The sequence below is a fragment of the Rhincodon typus genome, chromosome 14, assembly GCF_021869965.1.
Source record: "Rhincodon typus isolate 14 chromosome 14, sRhiTyp1.1, whole genome shotgun sequence".
NCBI lineage: Eukaryota > Metazoa > Chordata > Chondrichthyes > Orectolobiformes > Rhincodontidae > Rhincodon > Rhincodon typus.
The window spans coordinates 60,246,583-60,260,605 of NC_063345.1; the positions used below are offsets into that span (position 1 = coordinate 60,246,583).

The window sequence follows — 14,023 nt, forward strand, 5'->3', positions numbered from 1 at the left end:
AAGGGTCTAGGCCCGAAACGTCAGCCTTCCTGGTCCTCTGATGCTGCTTGACCTGCTGTGTTCATCCAGCTTTACACCTTGTTATCTCAGATTCTCCAGCATCTGCAGTTCCTACTACCTCTGTTAATGTGTTAGTGTGTGTTGTGACAGTCTGCGTGATGTGTATATATGTGGAGAATGCAGGTCTGTATGTGCCTTTGTGATCGTGCGTATGTGGGTGTATATGTGAGTATCTGGTTTGCATCTATGACTTTGTGCATGTGAATGCGTGTTTATTTCCGAGTAATTGTAAAGAGTGCGTGTATTGACAATGTTTATATCAAGTGTCAGTATGTGGTAAATATGACAGTGTGTGTACATCACAGTATGGATATATGTGACAGTGTTGTGATGGTGGGTGTATGTAACACTGTGTGTTTGTACAATGTGAGATTTATCAATGTGTGCACATGTGACTGTGTAGGTCTGAACATAAAAATGTATGAATTAGGACCATCCAGCCCGTTAACTCTGCTATGCAATAAGATTATGGCTGATCTGATTGTAGCCTCTATTCCGCTTTCCTGGCAACCCTCAATACTTTTTGACTCCCTTGTTGGATAAGAATTTATCAACCTCCCCGTTAAAAAAGACTCAATGACTACATGTGACAATATGTTTGTCACTGTTTGTTTGCATGGGTTGTTGTTTCAGACCTTCAGCATTCTCAGTTCTTTGTGTTTTTCGCCCCCCCTTTGGAAGTCTTTGTATGTAAGACAGTGTGTGTATATCTGAAGTGCGTGAGTGTGAGAAACTGGGTGATAGTAAGTCGTCCTCAGGTATTGGCGTCGGATCAGAAATGCAGAACCTAAAAGATGGTGGAGACGGATTAATTTGTAGGTTTCAAAAGGAGACTGGATGAATGAATAATTGAACAGGAGGAATTTGCAGGGTCGAGAGGAGTGAGCAGGAAAGTGGAAACCATTGGACAGCTCACTCCAAAAGTCACATGGATGTCTTGGGCCAAATGGCCACCCGTGCTGCAGAAGTTGTTCATTCAGGTATCTGTTTTTAGGTGAACAATATTTGACACATTTTCTCAGTTGCCGGGGAGATTTGCTTATGGCAGACACAAGTTGCATTCTTGCAATGATCCTGCAGTCTCAGATTCCATTGCCGATCATAATACCCTCAAACAGCCCAAAACTACGGCCCTGAGCTGGTCAGCATAAGAGTTTCATTAGTAGCTTTAATAATTGTTGCTTCATTTCAAAGGCGTGCACATGGTCTTAAAACAGAGATAAAGGATCAATAAACTGTTCAACACACATTGTGTATTTTGATAAATGCTCCTTAAAATAAATGGTTTTAAGACATTTCCACCGGCATTTGCAGATTATTCTCCAGTCTATGCACAAGTATCGGCCGCGAATCCATGTGATATTGAAAGAAGCAGATGAACACGTGTCTGTGAACCAAATCCTCCCGCCTAATGGAGTCCACACGTTCGCTTTCCCTGAGACTGAATTCACAACTGTCACAGCTTACCAGAACCAGCAGGTAGGTGCCGGGGTCGGTCACCTGTAAGCAGGAGAAAGAGAGAGAGATAGAGGCTGATAGCTTGGTAGCACAGAAAAGGAGATTGTCAGGTTGTTGAAAGAGAGCATGAGAGATTGGTTGTTGTGTGAGAGCCTTACAGGTGAGAAAGAGAGAGAAATGCTAACAGATTGTTGAGGGAGAGTAAGACTGACAGGTTAGTAATAGAGAAACACTGTTATGTTGTTAAAAGAGAGACTTTCAAGTTTAGTGACAGAGAGAGACTTACGGTACGGAAGTGTGTATGAGAGAGAGAGACTGGCAGGTAAGTGAGGGAGGGAGAGAAGAGATCACAAGGTGTAGAGCCTACTATCTCTGAGAGAAGAGATCGTCAGGTAAGTGAAAGAGAGAGAAAGAGAAAAACTGATAGGTAAATGAACAAGACACTGTCAAGTTGTCGAGAAAGAGAGACTAGCATGTTGTTGGGAGAGAGACTTTCAGGCGGATGTGTATGAGAGAGAGAGATTGGCAGGTTGGTGCGAGAGAAAGAGCGCGATGAACTAAAAAAGTTGGTGTCAGAAAGGCATTGACAGGTCACAGAGATTGTAAGAGAGATTGACAGTTAAGAGATATGGACATACAGATAAGGAGAGAGAATGAGAGATGTTGCAAGTTGGAGAGAATGAAAGAACATCGACAGGGCTGGGGTACTTGCCTTTATTAGCCAAGGAATAGCATGGTACAGCACGGACGTTATACTAGAACTATATACACCTCTGGTTAGGCCACAACTGGAGTACTGTGGGCAGTTCTGGTCACCACATTATAGGAAGGATGTGATTGCACTACAGAGGGTGCAGAAGATATTTACCAAGATGCTGCCTGGACTGGAGGCTCTGCACTATGAGGAAAGATTGGATAGGGTGGTGCTGTTTTCCTCGAAGCAGGCAAGTTTGAGAGTGGGTACGAACTGCCGATGCTGGAGTCTGAGATAACAAGGTGTGGAGCAGGATGAGCACAGCAGGCCAAGCAGCATCAGAGGAGCAGGAAAACTAACGTTTCCGGTCTGGACCCTTCTTCAGAAAAAATGAAGAAGGGTCTAGACCCGAAACGTGAGCTTTCCTGCTCCTCTAATGCTGCCTGGCCTGCTGTGTTCTTCCAGCTCCACACCTTATTATCTAAGTTTGAGAGCGGATCTGATGGAGAGCTATAAGTGTAATGAGCAGCATAGATTGGGTGGATAGGATGACAATTTTTTTTTCAATTCGTAGAGGTGTTAATAATCAGGGACATGGATATAAAGTGAAAGATAGAAGGGAAGTTAAGGAGAAATGTTGTGGGAGACAGGAAATCACAATCTGAAAGGGTGGTTTGGTTGGAAACTCTTGTATCACTTGGCGGTATTTAGATATTCGCTTGCGTTGCCATAACTTGCAGGGCTGTGGGCCAAGGGCTGGAAAAAGTAAATTCTGTAGTAGATTTTTGTTAACTGCTGTGGACGATGGGCGGAACTGCTTCATTTGATGCTGTAAACATGTAGCTACGAGTTTGAGCGGAGACAGGACAGCGGCAACGAGAAGACAGAGAAAGAACAAGCTGCTGATAGGTAGGAAAGAGAGAGAGAGGAACTTTGACAAATTGGAGAGAGGGATGCGGTCATCTTGAAGTGACAGTCTATATCACAAGAATTTCAGAACTGTCACAGGGCGGAAGAAAGCCGTTTGGTTCATCAAGGCCGCACTTTCTCTCCAAACCAGCAATTCACTTACAGCTAGTAGGAACTGCAGATGCTGGAGAATCTGAGATAACAAGGTGTAGAGCTGGATGAACACAGCAGGCCAAGCAGCATCAGAGGAGCAGGAAGATAACAAGGTGCAGGGCTGGATGAACACGGCAGGCCAAGCAGCATCATAGGAGCAGAGAGGCTGACGTTTCGGGCCTCGACCCTTCAGGAAAAAAAAGGCCCGAAACGTCAGCCTTCCTGCTCTTCTGATGCTGCTTGGCCTACTGTGTTCATCCAGCTCTACACCTTGTTAATTCACTTAAAAGCATTCTGTTACTTTCTTCCCCTAACCCTGTGCATTCTGCCTTTTCAAACAATCATCTAAATCCCTTTAGAATGCCTCGGCTGCTTCCACCACACTGCCAGGACATGCATTCCAGACCTGAACCACTTTGCTGAGTGATAACACTTTTCCTCGCGCGTGTTACTGGGGCCTTGATTTAAATCTGCGTCCTGTCTTTTTAGATCAATTCACAACCGGGGACATCTCCGCCCTGTTTACTCTGTCCAGACCTCTCACGATTTTGAATACTTTAGTCAGATCTAGTCTAAACCTTCTCTTCTCCAAGGCTTTTCCAATCTAATTCCTCACGCTGGTAACATTCTCATGATTTTTTTTTCCCTGTTCCTTTTTCAAAACCATTTCGTCCTTCCTGAATTGCGGCGCCCCGTGGAGGCTGACTGTACACATCCAAGGAAGTGTATCGGTACATTCTTGACAGTGCACCTTGTATGTGTTTTATAAATTACTTGTATATGTAAACCATATTGTCTGTATCTTTATGCATCATTAGTATTCGCTGCTTAATATTCCTCAGTAAAGTTTCCCATGTCCAATATAGCTCAATTAACAGATTCTCTAAAATGTTCTATCAATTTCAAATACAAATTTCTATTAGAATCTTTGTAGTTTTATAATGAGATATCTGTATCTGCCGCTTATTCTGATACTAAATCTCTTCCACTCCCTTCCTGCTCGGCTTATATCTCTCCCTTTAATTTCAGTTGCACGTTTGGGCCAACAGTTCTAACCATTAACCCGATCAAGCAGTCCTTATTTATAATTTCGCGTTTTCGTTCTTTTTGTAGATTACAAGGTTGAAAATTGACAGAAATCCTTTCGCCAAAGGTTTTAGGGACCCCGGGAGAAACAGGTATACGCGCAGACCAAAAACAAAACACGCTGGCCCTCGGAACTAGGGGCTCGAACCGTCCGAACCTCTAAGCTAGGAGGCCCGAGTTCAAGTCCCAGCTGCTCAGGTGTAGCTGAGCAGGCTGACTTAAAATGAAATATCACAGATCCAGATATTAAACGTTAATCATTAAATCAAAAAGGCCTGTTACCGAGAAGCATTAAGGTGGGTACTAAGTGACTAACAATAATTAAAAGACTTGGATGTGGGTGTATAAACTAACGTTCGAGGCAATCCTGTGCCGTTGTTTGTGCCACTTACAGACACTAGTAACATGATGACATTTTTGCATTCAGGGTTAATCTAGAACGGGTGATGGACAATTATCCCTGGAGAACTGTAGAGTGCCGACCAGCGCTGGACTTCCAAACTTTCAACATCCAAAAACAAAGTACGTGTCATTTCTAATGCATGCAGCCGTGTCACAACAAGCTATTTGTTCACTAAAGTGCAGGAATACCCAAAATTTGTTAGTTCGCGCTGTTTGCTAATGCCATCCCCCGCGTTGGGAAAACTACTAATCCGCTTGTTTGGAATTGGAATTGATTGGAATTTCTGTCTTTTGTGTGTGTGTGTGTGTGTGTATGTGTTTTCTTTTTGTTTTATTCAGTTGGGTGCTCTGACTCTCGGCTGGGCACCTCCTCGGGTGTGCCCCCGGCTCCTCTGGCCTCAGTGCTCTCTCCAACCTGCTCCTTCCGCATGAGCTCAGCTTCCCTGGGGATGAGCTGCCGAGAGTCCCCGCTGTGCGGCGTGGACGGCCCGCTCTGCTACAAGCTGGGTGCGGCCCCTCCAGCTCTGGCCTGGCCTCTCTATGACAGGCTGAGGGTGAGCAGCAGTAGCGACAGCAACAGCGACCTCCTGGTGGCGCCCAGGTCTCCGCCGCTCATGTTCCGCCTCCCGGCCTTCTCCTCGGCCGGCGTCCTGACCGCGAACGCCGGCAAAGGGTTCAACTGCAGCGGCCGCGACTCCCACCTCGGACCCGGCGTGACCCTCTCGCAGCTCCCGCTGAGGCATCCGGCGGGCGCCGTGAACCAGGAGACCGCGGGCCATCAGGACTTGTACGGTCCCCGCCGCCCTTACACTCTGTACGGGTACACACCCTCCACGCTGACAGCCAGCCCATTGAAAGCGGCGGCTCGGAACACTGCAGCCTCTCCCGGCGATGGGCTCCTGGCGGCCGGGAGGAACTTTAGGGACGCCAAGCTGAGCCAGTGGCCCCAGACCCTGGACCCATAGCCTCAAGTCTGGGCTTCTGTACGGAGCGGCGGAAGATGCGGAGAAAGCAACGCAGGAGAACCCCCTTCGGGGGCAGACAAGAGGGGCTGGGACTCGAGGGTTTTCTTAAAATGAAAATGACCGGAATGCACGCTTAGATAAAACCAGGAATCAAGGTGGAAATTCATTTGCAAGTGACCACGTCTTTGGGGTTTACGTTCGTTCAGCAGTCTTAAAAATAAAATCAGCAATGGATACTGTGTTGACTTAAAAAGAAAATAATCTCGAGAACAGTAAATAGTACACAATTAATTTAAAAAAAACCAACACGTTTCGTTGGATTCTTCGGTTCACACGAATCCTTCTTGGTTTTGTGTTTTTTTTTCCTTTTCTGGTCATAGGTTTTGTTCAGCCTAACAAGTATTATTTCAAATGCATCCCGAAACTTTGGCACTTAACAAAAAGTCCGTTTCTTAAGTGTCAGAGCAGTGTACAGGACGGTTTAAGTGCACTTATTAGCCAATCCGAGTCCGCTCCCCAGTATTTGAGAATAAAAACAAAACTGGAAACACTCAACCGGTCTGGCAGCGTCTGAGCAGAAAGGATCCGTGTCCTGTCAATGACCTCTCCATCTCTCCAGAGGAGCTGACCTGGCCTGTTTTTTTTTCCTTCTTTATTATTTCAGATTTCCAGCATCCGCCACATCTTGCTTTTTTTTTCCATTCCCAAGATTGTTCGTCGGAAAGATTGAAATGCTTTTAGCATAGTCTGCCTATTTCAATCAGATTTGAATCAGGTGCCCATTTACAAAAAAAAAGCAGAAAATTAGCGACTCCCTTAAACTGGCTTGCAATTTCTTGTATGACGCCACCGTAAACTTTAAACCAGTTTATAAAGGCCTTGATCCTCATGTGTTTTGCGACCATTCTATAAGCGTTAATTATTTTTGGTCGTATTTTTAACTGCCTAGATTGCGTGCATGTATACAGCACACGCTATAACACACAGCATTCTCGCATTGAGTTTGTATGGGGCAGGGTCAGCAGCCGTGAAATATGGTGGGATTGTTTCGGGCAGCCTCGCTGTTTACTTCAGTAAAGTGTTGAAGCTGCGTTCAACTTTGCCGTGGCGTTTGAGAGTCGACGCGGCAGTATCTTAAAAAGCAGTGATCGAATCTATATTTATATCTACAAGCGTCTTCAAAATAAAATCTCATGATGGGAGACGGGCACCGCGCTAATCATATAGAGGTACCTTGACCCCTGTGCATCTTTGCACGCTTCTGATATTTCAGTTTAAAGTGACAAGAAGGCACTTTAACAATTAGTCAAATCATGTAGTTTGTAAAGATCCTGTCAATTTGCAAACATCGCCGATTCAAGTCCATTTTTAACTAAATTATTTACAATTAGATTTTGTGACTTTAAAAATGATATATCAAATGAAAGGGAATTGCAGATTGTTAGGAGAGTACATCATTGGATATCAAATGATAGATCTATCGCCATGGTACTGTCCGTATTATGTTGCTTACGACGGTAGACGGAAGATTCAATCTGTCTCATCTAAGTGAGGTATCTTGTGCATCAGAATACACTTACTCTTTCACACCTGTCCAAATCCTTATAATCTCCTTGGCAACAAGCAGGAGAGCTCTCGTAGAAGATTTAACTCTCAATTAGTGTTAGGTTACTTTCAACGAAAATATGAATCATTGATAGAAAATCTTTCCATATACACTGGGGAAAAAAAATATTTGTTTATAATTAATGGGATAGGAAATTCACTTGCTTCTTTTTTTTGTGCTCACATTTCCTTGCATTCAAGTAATATGTACATTAAAATAAAAGCATTGGCTCTAAAGGCCAGTGATTGTAATTGGTTCAGTGTTTTCAGTGATTCTTTGCATCACTTGTAGGTTTCTGTTCATTCGAGAGTGTATGCTTATGCTTACTCACGTTGCTCACTCACATTGAGCAAAGTCACTGGAAGGAATTGCTCCCGTTTGTGCTGAACAAGATATGGAATGTTTTTGATGGAAGACAATTTTCTCTTGCAATTGAAGCATGATATCTGAAAGTTGTGAATTGATTTCTTCGAACCAGGCTGACAAATGATAAAACAATCAAGTTTATGGTTAGTGGATGTTTTTTTTCCGTCTGAAATAGCAATGGCATTTAGGGATGTAACAACAGCCAATGCGTTTTGAAGTAATTAATTGTGCACAAGCCCTTTGGGACACCAGAGACGTGATATGGCATGGAATGAGTTCCTTCTGGCCATTCTTATGATTTTTGGTATTTATTTAAAGGAATACATTAATAAGATATGACTTTGATAAATTGCAAAAATCTCATTTAGTGCATTTGTGTATTGACTATACTTACTTCATAGGTCACAGAGCATCCTGACATTGCAATATACAATAGAAATTATGACTTATAATAAGGAGGAGGAAGTTAAAGTGTATACTGACAGAATCAGATAAAGAGTGGTGAAAGGAGGCTCCTATGGAGCAAGTTGGCCAACATGGGCCATTTGGCAGACAAGATGGAAGAGCAAGTTAGTAGAACAATGGCTCAGAAGGTGGAGATTGGGAAGGTGTGTGACATACTGCCATGATGTTTAGAAAGACAAAGAGGCCTATGAGGGCCTCTCATTGTACAAGCCCCCATAGTTAATCAGGAAAAGTTATTGATATGTTATGGTGACAGATCTCTAGTAGGAGTAGCAACAAATCAAATAGGAGAGGATTAGTTGGGCAAAAGGACCCGTTTCCATGCTGCACTTTGATAAAACATCATTTGTTTTTCTGTCCTCACTAATATGCAATGTTTGAAGATTTTTCACTGTAGAATTTTTGGAGTTGATATCTGAGAATCAATCCTGACCCTGGGGTTTCTTTGAAACATGACTGTTGACCTTGGAATATTTAAAATGGAAAAGAAATGAGACACACCTCAATGTAATTTCAGTGAACTTCAGACCATATTGTCTGTCACTTTAGGCAGATGCAGAAAACAAAAGGAAATCAATGAGCATTAGACTTCTGTTTGGTATGCATGGAACTTTCATCAGAGGGAAGCAACCATGAAATACATCAACTGGTGGGGGAACGACCTGTGGTTAGGTTTAATCAAGGGGAATATAGATGTGAGGCTAGGGATTATTAATGTCAAGTTTTATCAATTTTCGTTGATTAATGCCTAGTTATTTTCTGATTTGGTGAATTAGCCAATATAAATAAAATCCTTCTGTATCTGAAAGAAAAAAACCCTTAACTGTCCATTATTTAAATTCTGGATGTGGAGCGTCATGTACTGGAAATACAGTTGCAACACAACATGAACCTGGCCTTCATGCCGTGCTAGCATCACTGATGCTCATATAGTATAATATAATATCTAATTTAATAACATCACTAACAGCACATATCTGCACGTCTCAGCCTAATTTTTAATGGGAAGATCAATAGATGCTTGGATTTATTTTTAAATAGAATAGCTGATCTAAATCTTTTGTAAAGAAACACTTGAAGAATATGTATATATATATATTAGCAAGTGTGACAGTGATAGCCGCCAACTCACCTAGTGAACATATTGGCAGTCCCCCTGCAAGGAAATGAAGTCAAACCCTGAGTTCATTAGAATATAATGAAGTCAAAGCCTGAGTTATTCCAATATAGTGAAGTCAAAGCCTGAGTTCATCAGCATATAATGAAGTCAAAGCTTGAGTTCATTCGAATGTTTGGTCATATCTCATTAGTGTAATCCTTTAAAATAGGACAACAAATCGTAACACTGACCAGAAAGAATGTGCATTTTGATTTGGTCCATCATATCTCCAATGCCTCAATGGCATAACATTTTTTGAAGTCTTTTTTTTGTGTTCACTCATTTGCCAATTCAAAATAATCTAGGAATTTATCATTGGAACTCGTATTTATTAAAACCACGATTGTAACTATTTCCTTCGGCAAAATCTCCACCAATTCTTGTTTGATCACTGTTATACACAAGAAGATTTTCAATTTACATTTTATATCTAGAGGCTGAGAAAGATTTTGATGGTGAGGCCCATAAAGGTGGTGTGCATGAATCATCAAAATAGTTAGACGGTGCTCTTTAAATTATCATTGCTCATTTGTTACTTTGAGTCACGGCAGCATTGAAAAAACATGATTATTTCTTCAACTTCCGTTGACTTTCTGTTGTCCAATTTTTATTTAATGTTCTTAAACCATAATGATAAGGGCAGGAAAGTAGCAATACTGTTAAATGCCACCTTTTAAACTGACCTCAATAATCCTTGAAATGATTCTTTACTTCATTCATAGCTTAAATTTCTGAGCCTTCCTAACTCCACACAAAATAACACAACTCTTGTCTTCAAAAATGCATAACTGTATAATTTGTGTTCTATAATACTATATTGTACTTGATACTGAAAATTATATATTGAATAAATACAATTTAACATTACAGTACATTAAAACATACCACTGAATTTTCAGAACTGTGTAATGGAGACTATAAAGAAAGACTTTCTTTTACATTGCAGCTTTCATGATCTCAGGATGTCTTCATGCATGTTACAGCCAATGAAATAGTTTTGAATGGTATTCTTGTTCTCAATATTTTCTTAAGTTTAATATGGAAAGCACTGACACACATGAACACTAATAATGATTATACTGGGATCAAGTACATATGAGTATATTACTGAGCATATTATACTCATCAGAAGTAATGAGTTGTTGCTACATATGTATCTGTAAAATAAAGTGCACTATTGTTAAATAAATGTCACCGTTAATTAAAACATCATTCTATGCCTAATCTGGAAACAGCAAAAGAATCCAACATGTGGTCACGTTGCTGAGTCATTGGTAAGATGCTGGCCAATGTTGGACAAACACATAGGGTGGGCAACACAACAGTCAACACTGGGATAATGTCCCAGTGTAGTACCTTTGGGAGTTACACTCATGCTGTCAGTGATCTTTCTCCCTCAAAAATCTTATATTTTTGGCCTTTACATCTTTTTTCTTGCTCTGATCCCTGCTGTTCTTCTGGTGCCAATGTTCCGATTAATGACAAAGAAAAACCACTTTGGTCGCCTTTGTTGGGTGTACTGATGTACGACAGTTGGAGCTGTCCACTCATCAAAAAGAGACCAGCTCACTAAATGTCACAGTCTGGTCCTACAGCACATGGAATTTCAGCTCAGCTCTGATATGTAGGCGATGTCCAGCTGCCACAGACACAGCTGAAGTATGCTTTTCTTCACATTTCCCAGGAGGTAATTATCAAGCCTTTTATCCCTTTAGTAAATCTTGGTAAGGAGGAATTAGCAGAGGATGGAAGAATGATATTTGGCCATTTCAACTAAATTTGCAACCAAAACAGAAGTTGCTGGAAAAGCTTAGCAGGTCTGGCAGCATCTGTGAAGAAAAAAATCAGAGTTAACATTTCAGGTCCAGTGACCCTTTCTCAGAACTGAGGACTAAATTTGTCATTTATTTACGTTATGGCTAATCCATACCTGAAGCCCATTCACCCACAATTCCTGCGCTCACTTGATATTAAAAATCGTTGGATCACACTTTTATTCCTTTCAATTAACTCAGAATTCACACTTTCTTTTCTGGAGAAAATTCCAGATTATTACTATCCTTTCTGTGAAAAGCCTCTTCCTGATTTTACTCCCTCACGGACTCACACAGATTGTGCCTCCATGTTTTGAATCACCCCTCAAGAAAGACATGATTTTGTGTTTTGCACTCTATCAAATCCCACACTTATTTTAAATATCTCAGTTGGATCATCCCTGAACATTCTTTTAAGATTCAAGGAAACTCAAGAAGTGTGCTTGTGATTGAACCCGAGTAGCCCTGTTATCAAGTTGCTGAATCTGTTTCATGGTTCTCACTAATCGTTAGAGGTTTTGCTGCCTTTGGGATCTGAACTAAGGTCCGTCAACAACTGAGCACTGGTTTAGTGGCTTTGGAGCTAAAATTGCAGCTCACCCCTATGTGGCCACCTGTTGGACCTGGGTATTCACTTTGACATAGAGGTTGAGATTGTCTCGAGATTGGGAAGGAAATTGTTGGCTGAAGTCTGACCCCACTGCTCATGAGTGACACAGTCACTTTTCTGGACAGTCTGTATCTTTGCAATCATTGCTTCTCTATTAGCGGAAGATACCTGGGTTGTAATGAAAGGACAAATATTAATACTGTTTCCTGCTACTGACATTACCTGAGTTGTTGAGCAAATTTTTGTCTATAAGATGAAAGAAAAAATGGTCCCTGGCTGTACAGGAGGGTTCTGAAATAGTTGTTGTGATAAGTTTTGAGCATTGGCTGAGGTTGACACAGTAATTCAGTGGTTAACACTGCTCCCTCACAGCACCAGGGGCCCAGGTTCAATTCCAGCCTTGAGTGGAGTTTGCACAATCTCCCTGTGTTAGTGTGGGTTTCCTTTGTGTGCTCTGGTTTCCTCCCACAGTTTAAAGATGTGCAGGTTAGTGGATTGGCCATGCTAAATTGCCCATGATGTGCAGGCTGGATGGATTAACCATGGTAAATATGGGGTTACAGGAATAGGATTGGGGGGTGTTGGTTTTGGAGAAGATGCTTTTCAAAGGGTCAGTGCAGAATCGATGGGCCAAATGTCCTCTTTCCACACTGTTGGGATTCTATGATTCTCTGCATTCTTCTGTCTCTTTCTGCGCACTTGAGTGTAAAGAGTAACATTAAAGTCACCTGATTGCACCCTTGCTGTATTTTTGTTCCTTTCAATCCCTCAGATCATCACTGAAATGCTTCCATTGATATTTCCAAATGGAATCCAGTTTTTAATAATCTATCCTGGAAGTACAGTAATTCTTACTTAATTCAGGATTCCTGGGCACTCTTGGAGAATACATTGCAATTGATTGAAAGATGATCCAGCTAAGAAATAGTAATAAGCTCATAATCAACAATTTTAGTCATTGTGATTAAAGTAAGTACTATATAGAATATCAGGTGGCCTGCTCATCTTTCAAAGGGTAGAAAGCAGAAAAATGAAAGAAATAACTCACAATTACGCAGAACCTTTCACAAACTCAATATATCCCAAAGTTTTTTTCACAGCCAATGCAGTACTTCCTATCAAAATGTTACAGTTGAAATATAAAAGATATGGCAGACAACGTGCACTCAGTGAAGTATTGCAAACTGCTTTGTATTAGATAGTGGTTGAGGGCTACATGTTGTCAAAACACCAGAGAGAACTCCCTGCCATTCTCTGAAATTGTGCCTCTGGATCTTTCGTGTTCACCTGAGGGGATAAGGCAGAGGCTCAGTTTGATAATTTTGTAAAAGACAGCACCTTCAAAGTTGCAGCGCTTCGTCGTTGCTGTGCTGATGAGTTAACCAAGACTGTGCACTTAATTCTCAGTGTAAACTAAAAATTACCATAATCCCAGAGGACCAAAGGGTTGCTCTCTCATTAGAAGGAGAGGGAGATGGAGAAAGTCGACTGGCAATAAGTTTAACATAAAGGTCATGATGCCTCAGGCCAGGAGTAAGGTAGAGAAGGCAGGACTTTCATGGTAACTGCAGCCAGTGCTGGAATGAAAGTCACGCTGTTGGTTTCACTTTGCATGGCAAACCAACAGTCCAAGCTAACCGACTCCTGTTATAGATGCCTCCCAACGCTTTTGTTCTACTATTGCTCCTTTTATTCCTTAAAATCAACACTGGATGGCTTGTGTGAGGTATTTCCAAACAGAATCTATTTTTTCATCAACTTTGTGGTTGCTGATTTTTTTTCAGAAAAGTAATACATTGCCTCTTAAAAGAAAACAACGCAAGTTAATTGGATCAGAGATAGTAGGAACTGCAGATGCTGGAGAAGCCGAGACAACAAAGTGCAGGGCGTCCTCTCTGCTCCTATGATGCTGCAAGTTAATTGGAACTGTTCAGCTGGATGGAGACTAAAATCCAAAATGTCACTCCAGTTAATGCTAGGGATAGATCATAAAAATAAAATGGATGATATAAAAAGTCTGTGTCAGCTGCATGTTAATGTCAAATATCTATAACATTAGGCTAATTTCAGTCTGCTATAGATCGGGAGGCATTTGAATTTTCATGGGCTGGTTAGTTTTGAAGAAATATGTACAATTTACAGCAGAGGAATAGACCATCCAGCCCAACTGGTTTATGCTAAAGTTTCTGCTGTACATTATCTTGTTCCGACCTCTCTTCAACTAATCCTGTCAGTCTAGCTTTCTACTCCGTTCTCCCTGATATGTCTATCTAACT

The 14,023-nt window shown here is 41.5% G+C and overlaps 1 protein-coding gene across 1 annotated transcript in view; it reads left to right on the forward strand.

Annotated features, from left to right (window-relative positions):
* LOC109916292 (T-box transcription factor TBX22-like) overlaps positions 1–7,510 on the forward strand; it is an 11,679-nt gene extending 4,169 nt beyond the window's left edge. Inside the window, exons 5-8 of the mRNA XM_048604942.1 lie at positions 1,375–1,539; positions 4,388–4,452; positions 4,788–4,882; positions 5,102–7,510. Of these exons, the coding sequence (XP_048460899.1) occupies positions 1,375–1,539; positions 4,388–4,452; positions 4,788–4,882; positions 5,102–5,727 (951 nt within the window). The 3' untranslated portion in view covers positions 5,728–7,510. The remainder of the gene's footprint in view (positions 1–1,374; positions 1,540–4,387; positions 4,453–4,787; positions 4,883–5,101) is intronic.
* The last annotated feature ends 6,513 nt before the right edge of the window (positions 7,511–14,023 follow it).